The 16,771-nt window shown below is 44.3% G+C and overlaps 1 protein-coding gene across 3 annotated transcripts; it reads right to left on the bottom strand.

Annotated features, from left to right (window-relative positions):
• Window positions 1–1,968: 1,968 nt before the first annotated feature.
• On the bottom strand, window positions 1,969–16,582 carry LOC124178995. Of its 3 annotated transcripts, none has more exons than XM_046562905.1 (4): window positions 15,899–16,582; window positions 6,188–7,735; window positions 3,385–4,633; window positions 1,969–2,412 (listed from the first exon to the last, which is right to left on the bottom strand). In XM_046562905.1, the coding sequence occupies exons 2-4, from the start codon at window positions 7,679–7,681 to the stop codon at window positions 2,117–2,119; spliced, it is 3,039 nt and encodes a 1,012-aa protein (XP_046418861.1). In that variant the 5' UTR covers window positions 7,682–7,735; window positions 15,899–16,582; the 3' UTR covers window positions 1,969–2,116. The 3 variants fall into 3 exon arrangements, with proteins under 3 accessions (XP_046418861.1, XP_046418860.1, XP_046418863.1); XM_046562904.1 differs by lacking the exon at window positions 15,899–16,582 and adding an exon at window positions 14,314–14,742; XM_046562907.1 differs by lacking the exon at window positions 15,899–16,582 and adding an exon at window positions 14,314–14,742 and having other exon boundaries at window positions 2,179–2,412; window positions 3,381–4,633.
• Between the last annotated feature and the right edge of the window lie 189 nt (window positions 16,583–16,771).

The raw sequence follows: 16,771 nt of genomic DNA, 5'->3' as shown, positions 1-16,771 counted from the left end.
GAGTTGATTCCCATTCTCGAGTACCTGTAATGACGACTCCTAGAGATTACCGTGAAGTTTACGTAGAATTAAATTCGGTAATTGGAAGGCAGTGTTTTGTTTTCATCTTTTTGTTTGATCGTGAACTTACAATTTCTATACAGCCTTCACATTATCTGGAGAATGGGGTGGGGATAAAAATGTAGAAGGATCGAAAAATCGAAGGGTCACAATATCGAATTTTGAAGAAGCGGAAACTTAATTCATATAATTACGAAATGTTGAAAGTCAAAGTGCGGGGCAGTAAAAGAACAGAAAAGTCACAACGTAGAATCCCAAACTCTACAGAATCGTCGGAATTCTTCTCGATAATATAGAATCGTGATCAGATTCGCGATTTTGCCGTTTTATGGTTTGACCTTTCTATATTTTGTCTTTCTGTACTTCGACTTTGAAGATTTTCAATTTTCTATTCTTGGACTTTCCGCATTATAAAATTTTACGAATAAGATTTTCGCGTTTATGAAAATTTGATATTCTGGTCCTTCTATCAATCGGTAATTCCGGTTTTTTATCCCTACCCGGAGAATGATTCTTTTGCAGTACTGAACTCAACAGACCGAAAATAGACCCACTCATTGTGAGTACATACGTATACCTATATGTAAGTGTATGTATAACGTACACCTATGTATGCGAGAGAGGTATTTGAAATATTTTTTTAATTTTCATTTCGTGAATTTTTTTCACAATTCGCCTGGTGCACTTTGCGGAGAAACTTGACGATTTTAGCTCAGCACATAACGAGGATGGAAGCACTACTGTGTTCACATTCGCAATTAATTCCAGTTCAAAAATTCCGTAGGCGTGGATGAGCCTGACGTACTACACACCGTCCGTAACTGTGACAGCAATTGACTAACTACTTTTAGGCGTCTATGAAATTCACTGGCTGGAGTGAAACACAGGCAATTCATCTGCACAAGTGTACGGAAAAGTTTCAGAAGTTGAATTCCTCATTTCTAGGGTTATAACAACCGTGAAATTAAAATAAAACCTCCCCTGTCATGATTTTTTGTCGGGCAATGAAGCGCTTATTCACTGATTAATACAGAGAATAATCGGGCAGAGATAACAAAATTGCAAGCGCGTTAAAGGCAGTCATGTATTAGACCTCACCTCACTGTTTGAATTCACATGTTCAGTAATTTACCTCTACTTCACTCATAGTTCTAGTCAAATTTTGAGCTATATCCTAGGTTATCTTATAGCAGATTGGGATTTGAGTGTAGTTTTTTCACCATAGGATTGAAAAAATCTTTATTGCAATTTGGCCAACTCATCTAGACTAATTCACTCTCTTTTCGTATGTTCTATACATTATGTTTGTGCTGAGATGTACCGTTTTTCTACTGATTTGGATGGCTTTTATTAATTGTATATCGTCCCTCTGCAGATGAACAAGAGCTCTAAACTTTTATAGCCTTATAACCCTGGAACTAACGTTACCGCGTTTGTTCGAAATGTTTCTATGTAATCGGTTAACTATTTTTTTTTAATTATTTCACACCGGAAAATAATCATTTCAATATCCACGTCACCGTTAGTTTCGCGCGAACAAAATGAGTGTTGGATTTACTACCCTTCAGGAAAATGAGGGACTAGCGCAGTATTTTGTTGAAGTTTCTATAGTTTTATGTTGTGAGTTACTAGATCGACAGTCCCATTTTCCACGGTAGTAAAGTTGAAGTAATATTTTTCCATGTAACCTGACAATTCTCCAAAAACGTTTATCAATATTGTTACGGCGCCTCAGAGCACTGGACGAAAAACAAATTGTGCAGGGTGCAAATAGTGCGTCAATGAACGGGTACATACGTAAAATGACCATAAAGTCGGAGTTGAACCATAATACACGTCTATTTAATCTGGGTAACTGTAATAACCGTAAAATTTCCCATTCATACGAAGTAATTTTTACACGTAATAATTGTTAATTCGTTAATTCGTCTCCACAGTACAACAGTGTATCGTATATACATACATATACGATGGTAATGTGGCAGTGGGAATAGGTTTACCGTGGTGAGAACATCGTATAACATACATGATAACGACTAAGCGGGGCACCCACGCTTTAGAAGTCCCCTAAAATAGATCGTGGCGGTGTATCACAGAGATACGCCCCTGTAACGGTGCCGATATCTTGGCACCAGCTGGGGGTGTTTTCAGTTAAGTTAGTAACTTGGACGGTAAAGTACAGCATCGTGTCTCTAGACTGTTGTCTCCCGGTCGACGTGGATGTACTCCACGAAACCGGGCTGCTGCTGTCAGGAGGCTGCGCCCAAAAGGGTCTCTTCGGTTGGTGCTCGGCGCGGCTTCTTTCCCTCGTACTGTCCTTCGTAACGGAGTCTTCGCGCCGATTTCTTGGACCTGTATAACGTGTAACAAACAACCAAGCACACGCAAATTCTCGTCAGTACATTTTCACTGCTTTCCAGGTACACCAAATTTTTCAACCATAAAATTTCAACGTCCTTTTGTTTATTGCTCTTGTCCATACCGCGCGATTTCCTTGGAGGTCAGGCAACGAAAGTTACGTTTGAGGTCTTGCAGTCTCATTGCTGAAAACATTCTCTGTATGCCTCAGCAGCCGATAACAGCCGACAGGGATTTTGCAAAGATTGTAAACGGAGTTCAGGCCTGATCAGAAATGGTGTCAAAAACCTAAAATGTTACTCCGGCTGCCTGTCTGCTGGCGCGGCGTCGGGTAGATTCAAGAAAATCGTTCGGCATGTCGGACAAGTAGCGAAGATGAGTTTAAAAAAAAGTTGTCTTTTCCAGGTTGGTTAAACAAGATTTTCAAGCTTTCCAACGATCTATTCACGGAATTCTGGTTTAAAAATTGCTTTACCCAGCCGAAAAGTTTTGAACCACCGACTTTTTCATAAAAGCTTGAAAGGGGTCCTCGTGTTGAAAGAGGGTTTGTTTCGACATGTATATACTTACGAGTTCCTTTTATTTTTCAATTTCATTGATCTTCGCCATGAATTGTTTAGCAAAAACTCGAAGAGAAAACTCAATCAATCATAATCAGAGATAAGAAGCTACCGTGAGTCATCTGTGGAACTCGCCTCCAAACGCGATCAGACAGGCAATTGAAGCTTAATTATGTGTCGTTACATTTTGAAAACGCAACTTACGGTTGCCTACCTACTGGCGTCGAGCGGCAAGTTTCACAGAAGATTCTCGGTGTACAGGAGAAAGAAACAGTAGAAAATAATCAAGATGAAATACGCGAAGAAGAAGCAGAAGAATAAGATAAAGGTAATTCAAAAACAGACACAGCGAGAGGTACAGAACAGCAAACCGATGCATAGATAGATGAAAAACAAGAATACCTGCCAATTAGGATAGCGAGGATACAGGCAAAGGCCGTAACGACGCCGGCGGTCCCGGCGACAAAGAGCCAAACGGCTGGGGGAAGCATGCCCAAGAGCCTTGCCCCGTTTCCACAGTGTTCCTCATCGTGACCAGACGGGCAATGGGGCCTGCCGTCGCACCATAGACTGGCAGCGATGCAGGCACCGAGTTCCGGGCATCTGTGCGGACAATCACCGGTTGCAGAGGTGTCATTTTCGACGCCACGTTCGGGGAGTCTCAGCTGCCTCCGGAGGGCGGATCTGCTCCTGGATATTTCGAGCCAAGAAGCCGCGGCCTGTCCCGGCTCCCTAGCGACGAAGTCGATGAGGAGGGCCGGGGCCCTTGGGGGTCCCAGCCAGGCGTCCCTGCCCACGCCCCCCTCCCCCTCGGCGCTGAGCCACTCCTCGGAGAAGACGTGAACAGCATACTCTCGGGCACCGGGCTCGGCTGGGCAGACGACCTTGAGAAGTTTCGGTGGCTTCCCGGAGTACAAGAGGACGCGATTGCTCGTTGGGCATCGCGGCGCGTCGCTGACGACGGGCTGGCCGTTGGCGGGGTTTGGGTCCAGGGGCAGGAACCAGCCCCAAGTGAGGAGAAACAGCGAGCGATTTTCCCGGGCCTCAACGAGCCACGGGAGGCCCTCGCAGTATATGTCAGGCCTGGACAGCGGGGGCGCGACGAACCTGAGCTCCCCACCTTCGCCCCGGACCCTCTGTTTCCGGGGGCACTCCGGCGCCCTGACGAGCTCGAAGCTCGCGTGGAAGAATACCGTCTCGAAGTCCTCGTGCGGGGCTTGCTGATCTACGAGGAACGTGATCTCGAGGGCCCGGCTCGTCGATATGTGGGTCAGGGGCAGGTGCGAGGTGTTGTCGCAAAGGCAGGCCCGCGGCAGTCTGAAGTCCCGCCAGGGCGCCTCGAAGAGCGTCAGGTGGGCCTCTCGCGACCCGACTTCCGGTGAGCAGCGCGGTCGCCCCGTGTGGAAGTCCCGCTCGCTCACGCAAGTCGTCAGCTCCCCGAGACTCGCGTTGTGCAGGGTGAGACGGACCCGCTCACCCGGGCCCCCCTCGACCCGATATCGGCACTCCAGTCGCGACGCGCCACCCCTGCCGAAGAGGCGGACGTCCCTCGGTGAAGTTATTGTCCCAGCCCGCACCTTCCGCCACACCCGATTGCACGCACCCTCGATCCAGCTCTCGCCGCCCTGCAACGTTGCCACGAATTCGTACCGTGCCTGGGGGAGAGAAGGGAAGTATTTTTACGATTAGCACAGCACTTTTCGGAAAGAGAAGGAGGGGGTGTCTTTCACGGCTTAACGTGGTTCGCAAAATTCTCGGAGATCTCAGGTGGAAATGTGAGATACGGTAAAGAGTATCGGTGTCCTTTCGCGTCTCGCTAATGTACTTGGCGCGAAACTATACATATATATCAGTACTATCTCTTCAGTTGAGCAAATTTTTAATCAAAAGCATTGCTTTGCTTGTCAGAAAGTTTTAAAAATATGTCTAAATTTTTATTCGCGGGATGCATTGCAAATTAAATACCGCTTGGTGAAACGCGCACTTTTGAGGGAAACCTTACGTTTGAATGACTATCGCGCAAATATTTACCACTTTCCGTAATTTTATAAAAATTAATCAAGCCAAGTTCCATTTACTTCCCAATGATCTCTTATGTATTATACAGGGTGTCCCGTAACTTGCGGATAGTAAACCCTTCTCGTACGAAAAAAATGTATATATATATAAATTCAAAATGTAGATGCTTAATATTATTGTCGTGTATTTGACAAACGATAAAATAAATACAAGTATATTCGAGTTTGCCTGCTTGTCATACAATATATTATTTTCGCTATATCTGGAGGAATTCATATTTTTTCTAAGGTTGGTTAGCGGTGTTGTGCATGAAAAATAAGGTCAGTAAAGTATTATAACTGAAATTCCTCTATCGCGCGTAATAGACAAAGTTATGATGCAAGAATGGTGGCTGTTTACCCACTCTGGGTACAAATTTTTCTTAATTTCTGATTAGGAAGAAGAATTACAGTTGACTTAAAATTTGGGAATTTGATACGGAGGCACCGAATACCAGAAATTACTTGACTTGGACGAAATTTGGTAACCGGAAGGTTTTGTGAACGTTGATAACTTGTCGGAAGCAGAAATGCTAAAATTCAAAATAGCGAAGCCAAATACCAACCATTCTGTGATAAACCACCTTATATCAAAACCTCTGATTTCCAAATTTCAAGCCTGCACCATTGTTCCGTAATACATACCCATACCTACAGCAACGTCAACGTGCAGTGCGGTAGAAAAATTTCTCTTGTAGTTGACCGTCCTTTTTTCTTACGCACAACAATATTGCTGCGGGTTGACAATTCCCGAGCTACGGAACACCCTGCATCATGATATGCGATAGGTGTGTATTTTTTTGAATGCAATCACGCAGCTAGATAGTCTCACAATTGGCCCAATATTATGTCAACCGAACAGAATAACAACATCGAAATCCAATTGGTTTGAGCGAACGCTATTGAAACCCATTCAAGCTGCAATCAATTCGGGGATCCGGATAGATATCTATAAACCCGACTACAGGTTGATGGAAAGGCAATAAAGTATCGACATAGGTATATCCGTCGAATGACAATAGTCGGGAGGCACAATATTTGCGAACTACCAATACCGCCCGCCCGAGGTTGACTAAAGTGGGTAAAAAACAGCTTGTTTTTCCCAATCTATATTCAATCCAAAACAACGGGTAGAATACAAATAATTAGTACCTGAAAATTGACTGTGTGCAGCACCGTTCCGGGCAAACTTTCCATCTTAAGAGTGAGAGTCGGGGCGACAGTGAGGTAGCTTTCTTCGGCGGTGCATGGCCTAGTGGCCCTGGTGGCATTGCGGAGAGCGGCGTGAGCGCAGAGTCGCGGTGCTTCGTCGCAAAGAGCAACGATGGGCAGCCCGTTGCTCGGGGTACCGTCCCAGAGGGTGATTTTTACGGCGCAGGGCCGATCGGTCCGAGCGCTAACGTTGCTCTCGGCGTTGCCAGTGAGGTCGCGTTGAGAATAGGACGAGAAGTAAATCCATACACGATCGCCGGAGAGGCCCTGGATGTTCCAGGTGCAGCTCGATCCGGGCGGCAGAGAATGAAGAGGGGCCTTGAGGACGCCGGAGCGCCAGGCTGTGCCGTTAACGAAGAAGTGGCAGCCCTGGGTCCCGCGGGCGTAGTCGAGCCCGTCGGAGTCGACGAAGACGACCTCGGCCTCGAGTTCGAGCCTGAGCGCGGACGCGCCGAGGGGAATGGCGAGTGACGAGCTGCGAAATTCTACGAGCATGGTCGGGCCCCTTGCCGTGACGCGAGGGAGGGGCCCCCCGCAGTAGGTGAGAAGCACGGGGTCGTCGGGCCCCGTGCCGTCGCGAATGACGATGCGGTCCCGTTCGGGGGGGCAGTCCTGCCAGACGGCGAGGGTGGCGTTACTCGCGGCTAGGCCGGCGGGCCCCGGAGCACTGGGCCTGACGGCCATCATGGCGTGCTTGCAGGTGGGGACCTCCTTCTGGCGAAGATTCAGCAGGCAGGTCGCGTTGCGCGGATACTCCCCCGGGTAGTTCGGACTCTGGACGCGGCACCGCTTACGGTAGCACTCGTAGAAGTTCCTCGAGCAGTAAGTCCCCGGAACAGGGGCCCCCCGCTCGAACGGTAGCCCCGGCTGGCCCAGCCGCGCGATCGCCTCGCTCCGCGCGACGAAACGGTACCGCAGGCTGAACTCAAAGGGGACCGACGTCGGAGCGTGGAAGAGCCTGACGGAGGCCGTCACGGTGCTCGTTTCGCTGTAGTAGGAGGCGCGCCCCTTTCCCGCACCGCACCATGAGCCCCCCGTAAAGGGCCGACCCAGCTCCGCGAGCTGCAACGATCCTTCGGGGCAGCTGCCCGTCGCGTCCTCGGCGGCAGGGTCCAATCGGCCGATCTTGAACTCTTCCCAGAGCAGTTGGACCAGCTCGCCGTGCCCCGGACCCCCGGCTGTGAATGTCAGGTGGCAGAAGAAGGGTAGCCGCACCTGAACCGGCCGCAGGAGCACCAGCTTGTACGTCCGGCCCTCGACCCCGTGGTACGTCCGGTTGCACGGCGTGCACAATGCCGGCTCGTCACTTCCGTCTCCGCAGTCGTCCTTACCGTCGCAGTACGCGTCGAGCGGCACGCAATGCCCGTCTTTGCAGCCCAGCTCCGCTAGCCCGCAGCTTCCCGCACCCTCCGCACCGCCCGATCCTCCTAGCATCACGATTATGCTCAACCATACTCCTTTCCAACCTCCCCCAGCATCAGCTCTGCCCTGAAATGGGAAGGAATTAAATAAAATGTCACGTGGGTTTGGAAGGAGCTGTGAGTTTCGACACAGTGACGCGAATTCGTAATTTCCTATCCTGATTTCCAACCAAACGTTGTATATAAACCTTTCATGGAAGTTTCGTGAATTTTTTTAATTCAATACTTCAGTAGTTTGCGGAACAATAATTTGGTTTTATATATTCTTTTTTTATGTGAAACAAAGTTGAAGCGGATATAACAGCTTTAAAAAAGTACTTAGGGACGTCGACCTTGCTAAAGTATAGGAGTATATATGTATTCAAAAAGAGTGAAATTCAATTGGATATAACTTTTGCAATCATCGTTTTCAACGGAATTGTAATAATACAACCTGATTATTTCATAACACTCTACTATATGCAGAGATCAAAAGCAGAAATTTTTTCCCAGACACTTCCCTATTTGTTCAATGTCGGATATTTATTATAGCAAGTACAGTTTTGGTTAAAATTCAATAATTTTTCACTATAACTGGCATCTCAGATTTCACCCAACACATCTTATACTTGTAAGATATATGGACAAACGTTGATAGTTCACGGAATGGAAGGTCTGCAAAGTCGAATATTGTAAGAATCCAGAAAGTTTAACATATTTTAAATTAGCGAGTGTCAACACTTGTATAAGTTTTAAATTGAAAAATTTAATATTCACGAGCCCAATTGTTCATCGAATTGAATTTCTCATTCGACCTCTCACTATCCAACATTCTGTAACGAGGAAGTAATAACTCAGTGAATTAGTAAATATATGTTGTCAACTCGTTTGTCAATTGATTAGAGTATTTTTTAATCGACATGAATGAACTTTACTGATTTCAAGTATAAAGACACATCCAGAAAGAAATTTCATTAATTTTATACGACGAAGTATCGATTCGAATAGACGCGCATTCACAATTACAGTTGGAACTGTACCCGAAATATCTAATTCAACCCAGTGTGAAATAATGAATTCATTCGCGCACAATTCATGGTTCACAATAAAGTACGGAATATGTTTCGTGGAAAATGATACAATAAGGCTTGAACGAGCCATGAATTGATTGGGATCAAAGGAAATAATTATTTCACGTAAATTGAAAAATTAACACGTTAATAAACCTTCAACAGCAATTTCCCTTGGATACAGAAACTGGAAACATGACCACATAACACAATACAGTAGTCTGTCATCGGGTTTCAAAAGTTAATCCCACTTTAAACTCTGATAGAAATATTTTCTCTACCAAAACTCTGCGAGGAAAGTCACCGCGCGGCAGGATACGCGAAAAATTTTCCTTCTCTTCTTACAATTTGTAAGATACACAAACAGTAATGAACATATCTAGGTGCCTTTCCGGTTCGCACGTTAAATTTTACGAGCGTACCTTTCGTCACATTCTAAAGTTACATCTGCAGAGGCAGAGCTGCGAGAAGAAGAGAGTGAAAACGTGAAGAAGTAGTGATGGAATTGATTCACGGAGGCCCTTGCTCAGGTAAGCGGGTACAGGCCGCAGGGGATAGTTTTACGAGGCCACTAGACTTTTCCCTCATCTTTATCCCAGAGCGGCGCGGTTTTTTGAGATGAGTGCGCTATTATCACCGGCCGGTTCTGCTGGACCCTGCAGCAAGCTTTGCTATTGTCTGCGTGAGGCGTAAGGGTGGGACGGAAGGGGTGGAAGTGGGGAAAAGAGGAGTGCAGAGGCGGCGGTTTGTCTCCGCGATAACCGCGAGGGTGGAAGAGAAGGTGTCCTGGACTACGGGAATGCTACTCGAACGGCGTTGGCTAAAAGTTTCCTTTCACCCTTTCAATACATATTTTTTTAGCTCTTCTTGTCCTTACATTATTTTTTCTTTTCACCCTTTCCTCCTCGTTCAACCGCTTACTTTTCAGTCTCGTCAATTGCACCGTGGGAAACCGCTGCGCAGAACAAAAAGACGGGGATTGCAAATCGCTCGATCATGTAGTACAGTGATATTCGTGTAGTTATGCCTGCCCACTTCTGGCTCCCTACATTTATGGTTCGAAACGAAATGCGAGTTTCGATCCTATACGAATTGTGTGAAAAAATGACGGACGATGCAGCCGACGTTAAAAAATGGGAGTCATTGTTACATAATTCGTATAGAATCGAAGTCGCATTTTCTTTCGGACCGAAAATAGATTATAGCCGAAAATGGGTAGCCATACTTGAATATAAATGTAATAAAGCTTCGGGCGTTTTTTTTTTTTGTGAAACTTGTCGCATCAACGCCAGTAGATAGACAACGAAACTAGATTTTGCATTCCATGCGTATCCGAAATGTATATTCGTTTATCTGTCTGCTGACGTAGAGCGGCGAATTTCACGATCAGAAAAAACAACCGGTATAGACGATATCGAACAACGCTGTTCGATTCACGACCCGATGAGCTTCGATAATTATTATACCTAGTAACTATAAGACTCGGTCCTGTCCAGCGGAATTGAACGATCGCCTGAATCACGGTAATGAAAAGGAGATAAGCCGCGAGCCCGCTACGTACACCTGTTTTCCAACGGTAAACAGATGTGCATGAAATTGCTTAATATAACACTCCAGCCACCCCACTGAGCCTAGCTGGACATGCAACAGGCAAAATTCCACGGCCTCGAGACGGGTTGCAGTTTTTAAAGCAAAAAAAATAAAAAATGTTAGCAGCTATAGAATACACGTTTGTCTGTACGTACGTATGAACACAAAGATAAAAATAAAACTGTACGCTGGAATTCCGACAGCGAATTTCGCGAAACATACTTAAAATTGTTCGCAACACGAGCCAACCCTACTATTGTAAAATTCAGGCTCTAGGTTCTATGGGTAATTCTTTCCGTTCAAAACGCATGCGGAAGTACATGTTTATTTAAAATTTCTGGAACGTCACACACGAAATACTCCATTTGTTAGAGGTCTATACAGAGATTCACAACACCATAAAAGGACCAGATCCATGGTGGATCTCTAAAAGACATCTACACAAATCCGCAATATCTATGGTCAGATTAAAGATTAAATCCGATGATGGATATATATCGGATGTCTATGAATGTTCATGCACTTAAGTGGAGGTACTGTAGAAAATTATCAGGCGGCGAATAGTTACTCTCTTCTCTCGCCACCAAACAGAGCTCTACAGTATACAAACCTCCAACGATTCTACCCTTTTGTTTACTTCGAATTTTGTCCGGTACTTGAGGATCCAGCTGTCCTTAAGTGCCTTTGACTTTTCGTCCAGGACAGAACAAAATGTGCACATAATAATTTTATAATATTTATGATGATACGTTAACAGGAGTAGATTATACCGAAATAGCGTCGGTTAAAGGTATTAATTTCACGATATTTCCAATGAAGATCTATGTGGATATGTAGTAGAAGTCTGTATACCGGAAGTCTCCAGTGAAATTGTTGACTCCGAGCCACATTATCACCGCTAGTGCTAACACATGCAGAACTTTGATGTGAGCCAAGTGTGGCGGATAGATATGCTGCACTGGAGGTGATCGCGTGACTCGGAGTCGGCACGTTCACCAGAGACTCCCGGTATACTGGATCTGTAAGATCTTATAAGATAGTGATGCACGTGAATAATGAATAGGAAGTCCGTTGGAGGTTCAGGCTTATTCTCCACAAAATCGATGAAATCTCTAATCGACGCTTTGTGGATACCTAGTAAAGTTCTACAAGATGTATAACAAGCGGACATTTGAATCTCTAATAAAGCTCTCATGTACGTCATTTCAGTTGAAATGGATAGAGATGGATACGCGAATACATTTCGAACAGTTTTATACTGTATCCGTTTTTTGTTATTCACGCGACGTATCTTTTGTTTTATTATTTTTTTTCTTACTGCGATTGGGATAGAAAAGAATCAGAGGTAATTCGAGATCGCGAATAACCAACTCAGTCTTATTATACGTTAATTTTTTTGATATGAAATATTGGGAAACGGTAGTTAAGAAAAGTCAGTCTGAATCAGAAGATAGGAATAGAGGAAAAACGGTTTAAAAAATCTACATCATAGTGCGGTATTTGCGCCAATGATAGTTAACATGAATGAAACTACAGTCCTGCTATGTATAAATAGAAATAACTTTGAGCAAATTTAAAGAAGATGAGCCATAAAATTTTTAACGATTTGAGAAAAGATCTTATTCATCAAAACGTTCAGAATGCTTAAACTTTGGTATTTTCGGTTCGATACTGATGTTGCTGAGCTTCTTGTGGTTACCGTAGAAATCATCAAAGATCACCGGAAAAAAATCATCAATTCTCTCCAGAGTAAATAAGAATATATTTGTGTAAGCGCGGTACAACTAATGTTCGTCAACAGTTGAATTAGCGCCTTATAACTATATGCTATAATGCTCAATTTCTTTAATGTTTTTCAGCCGATTTGTGGGCAATCTGGTCATGGAGCAAGTAAGAATCGGATTAAAACACCAGAGTTTAATCATTTTGATTACTCATATTGTTCATATCTTATCTGGTGCGATAATTTAAATTTATTCAGATCCATTTCTATTAAACATAATAAAGATGTTTCATTCGTGTTCACTATTGTGCCAATGTATGTAAGTGACATTGTTGAAAATTTTTTAAACAAGTTCTCTTTTTCCAAATTTTGATTCAATAGTTCCGACCAATTTATCCTTGGACAACGTAGATTATCCTTAGACAACGCACAGTGTAAATATTTAACACCTACACGCGAAACGTTTTCTCTGACAATCGAGCAGAGCGGTCGCATCGGGGCGTTTCGAACAGTACGAGTTCTGTGTTTTGCTTTTAGACAGATATCAAATATGCAAAGCCTTGGTAGAGAGAACCGCCTGGCATGGCAGAAATATTTCAAAAATGCAAAAAATAGAGGAGAGATATAAACGGCGAGTGCAGGATTGCGTTAGGGGGCGTATAGGGAAAGAGAGAGGGAGAGTTTGTAGCTGAACAAAAGCTCTGCCTTTTCACGCGACGCGACGGCTCGTAGTCAACGCGACACGACGTCAGCTCGACGTTTGTCTTTTCGTCCTTTCGCGGTTTAACGAGATGGTAAATAGAAGTTCGCGATCTGCAGTCGAGCGCGAGGTATCGTAGCGCGAAATAATTTCACTCCTGTCTCACAATTCGTACTCAAGTGAGACGGGTGAGCAAAAGCGATAGTTACAATGATTTTCTCTTTACACCAATAAACGAGTTTATTCGTCGCATAAATACCAATGTTTATAAAAAAAAAAAAAAAACCTAGGAATGAAAATTTCATTTGTCTCATACTTTTTGTTCAATTGAATTACTTGACAATTGACGTATATTTTAGCTTCAAGATTACCCGAAACGGCATTCGGTGAAATCAATCGATTTTGACAAGCTTTCAACATTTTGCAACGGATATCTCGATTATTTCAAACTGTATTTTCCAACTTATCCTTTTTTTCCACTCATACCGTCAATCATTATTCGCTCAACCGTATGGTAATTAATTAAAACCTGCTTTAGGGAGCGGATTATATCGTTTTGGACGGCTTGTTTTACGATACCCTGTACAAATTGCTGTTGCCAACGTTTCGAACGTGAATAGCTCAGGGTTCTAAATACAGGTGTATAAAAACATGGCTATAATGGAAATTTCTATAAACGTCGTCACCGAATCATATTCCGAGTCGAATCCACGCCCAACGTTATTCTATAATACATCAAAGCAATTTTGCAACTGAGTGAATATAATAATAATCATATTACATAACGCATCAAGTATTCCAATACTCAGACAAAATTTTCTATCATTTTACTCCGAGGACCTGGATTTAATGTGCAATCTGAAGTTTGTCCTGAGACTTGCGGACACCCCGTCAATTACTTTGATTCACGGTCTGATGCTCGTCTCAAGGATTGTAATTAATTTTGGTACACATATGTCAAGCCAAAGTAAGCCATATAAATACGTAAGGTTGCACTCTTTCAATCTCGAGATTGAGACAAGTTTTTCAATCTCGACGCATGGTCCTTGCAATAAAATCTGAGAATAATTGGATAATTCAACAGTCACAAGAAATCCGGGAAAACATCTAGATCATGTGGAAGTTGACCTTACGTATGGGTTACACGTGTAAAAAAGTAATTGAATGAAGCGAACGAACCCTACTGTACAATTTACGCAGGGGAGTGTTAAAGGTCAATTACCGCCATCAAAAAGATGCGTTGGTGGCAATACAATGAACAACACATCACCTTCACAATTTCATTTCCAAATCAATAATCGTTACAGCATTTACAGCTAACTGCAGGTACGATTATAATCAACAAATTGTCGTTGCAGGTAAGGAGTAGGAATAACGGATCAACACCATCGAGCATCCGTCCACAATGGATAGAAAAGTACGTGTTGAATAAAAGCGGGAGTGGGCACAAGCTTATCGAGTTTCGTGAAGTTTAAGAAAAATCGCAAACACAGGCAAGCGAGGGTGAAGTGCGTGAGAGAATGATCGAGATTGGGTAATCGTGGCAAGATGTTAATCAAGAATAGTAGAATCACAAGACCCACCATGCTGCGTCGTCATGCAGCTCTAAGCCGCCTCTTCGCTGTCCGCAGATCTGTGGTGCAGGTGGTAATACGCAAGTGATATCCTTTTCGGCATGTTCGCCCGGCGTATTACCCCAGCAATTTGACTCTTGGCACGCGTCTTGAATCCCCAGACGTAAGTACGCACGCAGTTAGACGACGAACAGTCAAACGGGCAAGACGCACGCACGCACGCACGCACGCCGCACTAAATCACCTCTGCACCCATAAAAACCGGACAACAACGGCAGGAACAGCTCCAGCGCCTGTCACACGGCAAGCATGCACGCACCCACGCACCCACGTACGCGCGATCCGGGAGCGAATTGTACGCTGGAGTTGCACGCAGCACGAGGCACGATGTGCTGGGGGCAGAGCCGAGAGCCTGGCCGCTGGGCGCCGTGTGCATCGATCGCCGTGTCGCCCTTATATACCCTGTGTACGAGAAATACCCTCCGCCCCCTCCCCCCCCGTTTCGCTCGCGGTTCAAGATTCGCCCATCGGATTTCGTCCGATGAGTAGATCGAGGCAGACGCGCTATGATTTCCGCTTAATTAAGTTCGAGACCCTGGAGCTGCGGCTGGTGGGATTCCCCTATATAATGCGATCGGATACCGCCTACGCGATCATCGTGTGATCCAGTTTTCTCGGCTCGTTGTTACGCGCGTTCGATATCGAAGGCCGATGCGCGATGTATGTACCTGCGGACAGACAACCGGGTAGATAAGCCCGACGGCTACGGGAGAACCTGAAATGCACAAATATCTATCCCCGCTCACCACGCAGACGTAAGCGCGTCACGGACGTCGATTGAACGCCGCGAGCCTGTGCACATTGTTGGTTTGACGTCGATTGTCTACCGCGCGCAATCCCCGATTCAAATCCGTTCGGGCTAAAAAGTCGACGCGACCCGCTTCGCAATACTCATTCGCTCAGCGGCCGCAGGCTCCCCTCCTCGACCGCAAAAAAGAGAAAAAATTTACAGATCAGTATTCTTCAACTCGCGCACACCGTTGTTTTACCTTGGCTTTTTGAACTGTTAACATCGTGATGTATAATCTAGGTACACGAACTCTACGCTCTATGTCGCGCGTCGATAATTACGGTATTAGTCACCTATCACTCAGTGATCGATATTTGTAAGATTGCCGAGTTACCGCATACAACACCCTAAAGTTACAATGACGAGGGCGTTCTAATCCGCGCTTAGTGCGTCAATTTTCTACACCCGGGTGTAGAACAAAGTTTCATAACTAGCTTACAGTCTTGCACATATTTTTTTAAATATCGAATGTTAAGGCAAAAACTTTACATTAATTGCAGCGAGGAAAGGGTTCAGTCATTATAACTGTGTATGTATCACAAAACGCATGAAAATGTATAAAATAAACCATTATTCATCAGTTTCGAAAACAACTTTCTCTTTCTCTCGTGAAAAAGAAATCTTTCCCGTTTTCATTTTTATATCAAACAAAAGTTTTCACTTTTGCAGAATCTCCCTGGAGTTCAGAGTACAAAATATCGCTAATTTCAAGGGTAGATTAATATCATGTCTTGAAATGCATACCAGTGTATGTAGAATCCAGGGGCGGCGAAACCACTACGGTAGGTGTGGAGCACTCAACGCCTCGAAATTTGGTAGGTGTGGAATTCCACAACTCAGATGTCTGCGGTTTTATAAAATCCAATTTTGTTTCAATTACTTGAGCATCAACGATGTTGCAAGATCACTTGGACGATGTAGCTGTAATCCATATTCGCCAACATATAGCTGAAGAATTAGATCTTGATCTTCTGATAAGCGAACTCCTCAACCGTAACTGCAGAAAAGCAACTTTTGGTATATCAAAGTAAAATAAAAGTGTATTTTGTGTAGGACAGACTGAAAAGTTTAAGGGTGTTAGTTTATGTTGGTCCAAATTAAGCCTCCCACACACCTACCGTCAGCTCCATATCTCGGAAATATACATTCCACCGCCCCCGGTAGAATCACATTTCGGGTACCAACAGTTTCTGCAGTATGTACTGTATATAGGTACTTGTCAAAAGGGGGAGTTCTACGTGTGCACATTAATATTTTAGAGTCAATTCGGTCGGCAGAGTTGGTCCGTCGAAATGCGTAACAATTCCGACGGTCGGTCGGTTAATTTTTTATTAATAATTCAAACCCGACTTAAGCTCACAATTAGTTGTATTCACGAATCCCTTTCCTCTTTCATATCCAGTTTGGTGTGCAGTCGGGTGTGCATTGTATGGCCGAGTGCTTATTGAAATCTTTTACCTTCGTAATTCAGTGATCGTTTTAAATATTTTTCCTGTGATTGAAAATATACTTGTTAGTTGAATCTTTTGAAGATTTATAATCAATGAAGGTACATTAACTAAGACGGCAAGGAATTTAATCGGATGTAAGAAACCGATCATTATTATACACAGTTTA

The sequence above is a fragment of the Neodiprion fabricii genome, chromosome 3, assembly GCF_021155785.1.
Source record: "Neodiprion fabricii isolate iyNeoFabr1 chromosome 3, iyNeoFabr1.1, whole genome shotgun sequence".
NCBI lineage: Eukaryota > Metazoa > Arthropoda > Insecta > Hymenoptera > Diprionidae > Neodiprion > Neodiprion fabricii.
Note: the sequence above shows the minus strand (reverse complement) of the source record. Positions and strands in the feature narration are given on the sequence as shown.

Coding starts and splice junctions, on each gene's coding strand:
- LOC124178995 (XM_046562904.1), bottom strand. Junction 4,634..6,187: donor TGCACACAGTCAATTTTCAG/GTACTAATTATT, acceptor TCTCTCCCCCAG/GCACGGTACGAATTCGTGGC. Junction 2,413..3,384: donor TATCCTCGCTATCCTAATTG/GCAGGTATTCTT, acceptor CACGTTATACAG/GTCCAAGAAATCGGCGCGAA.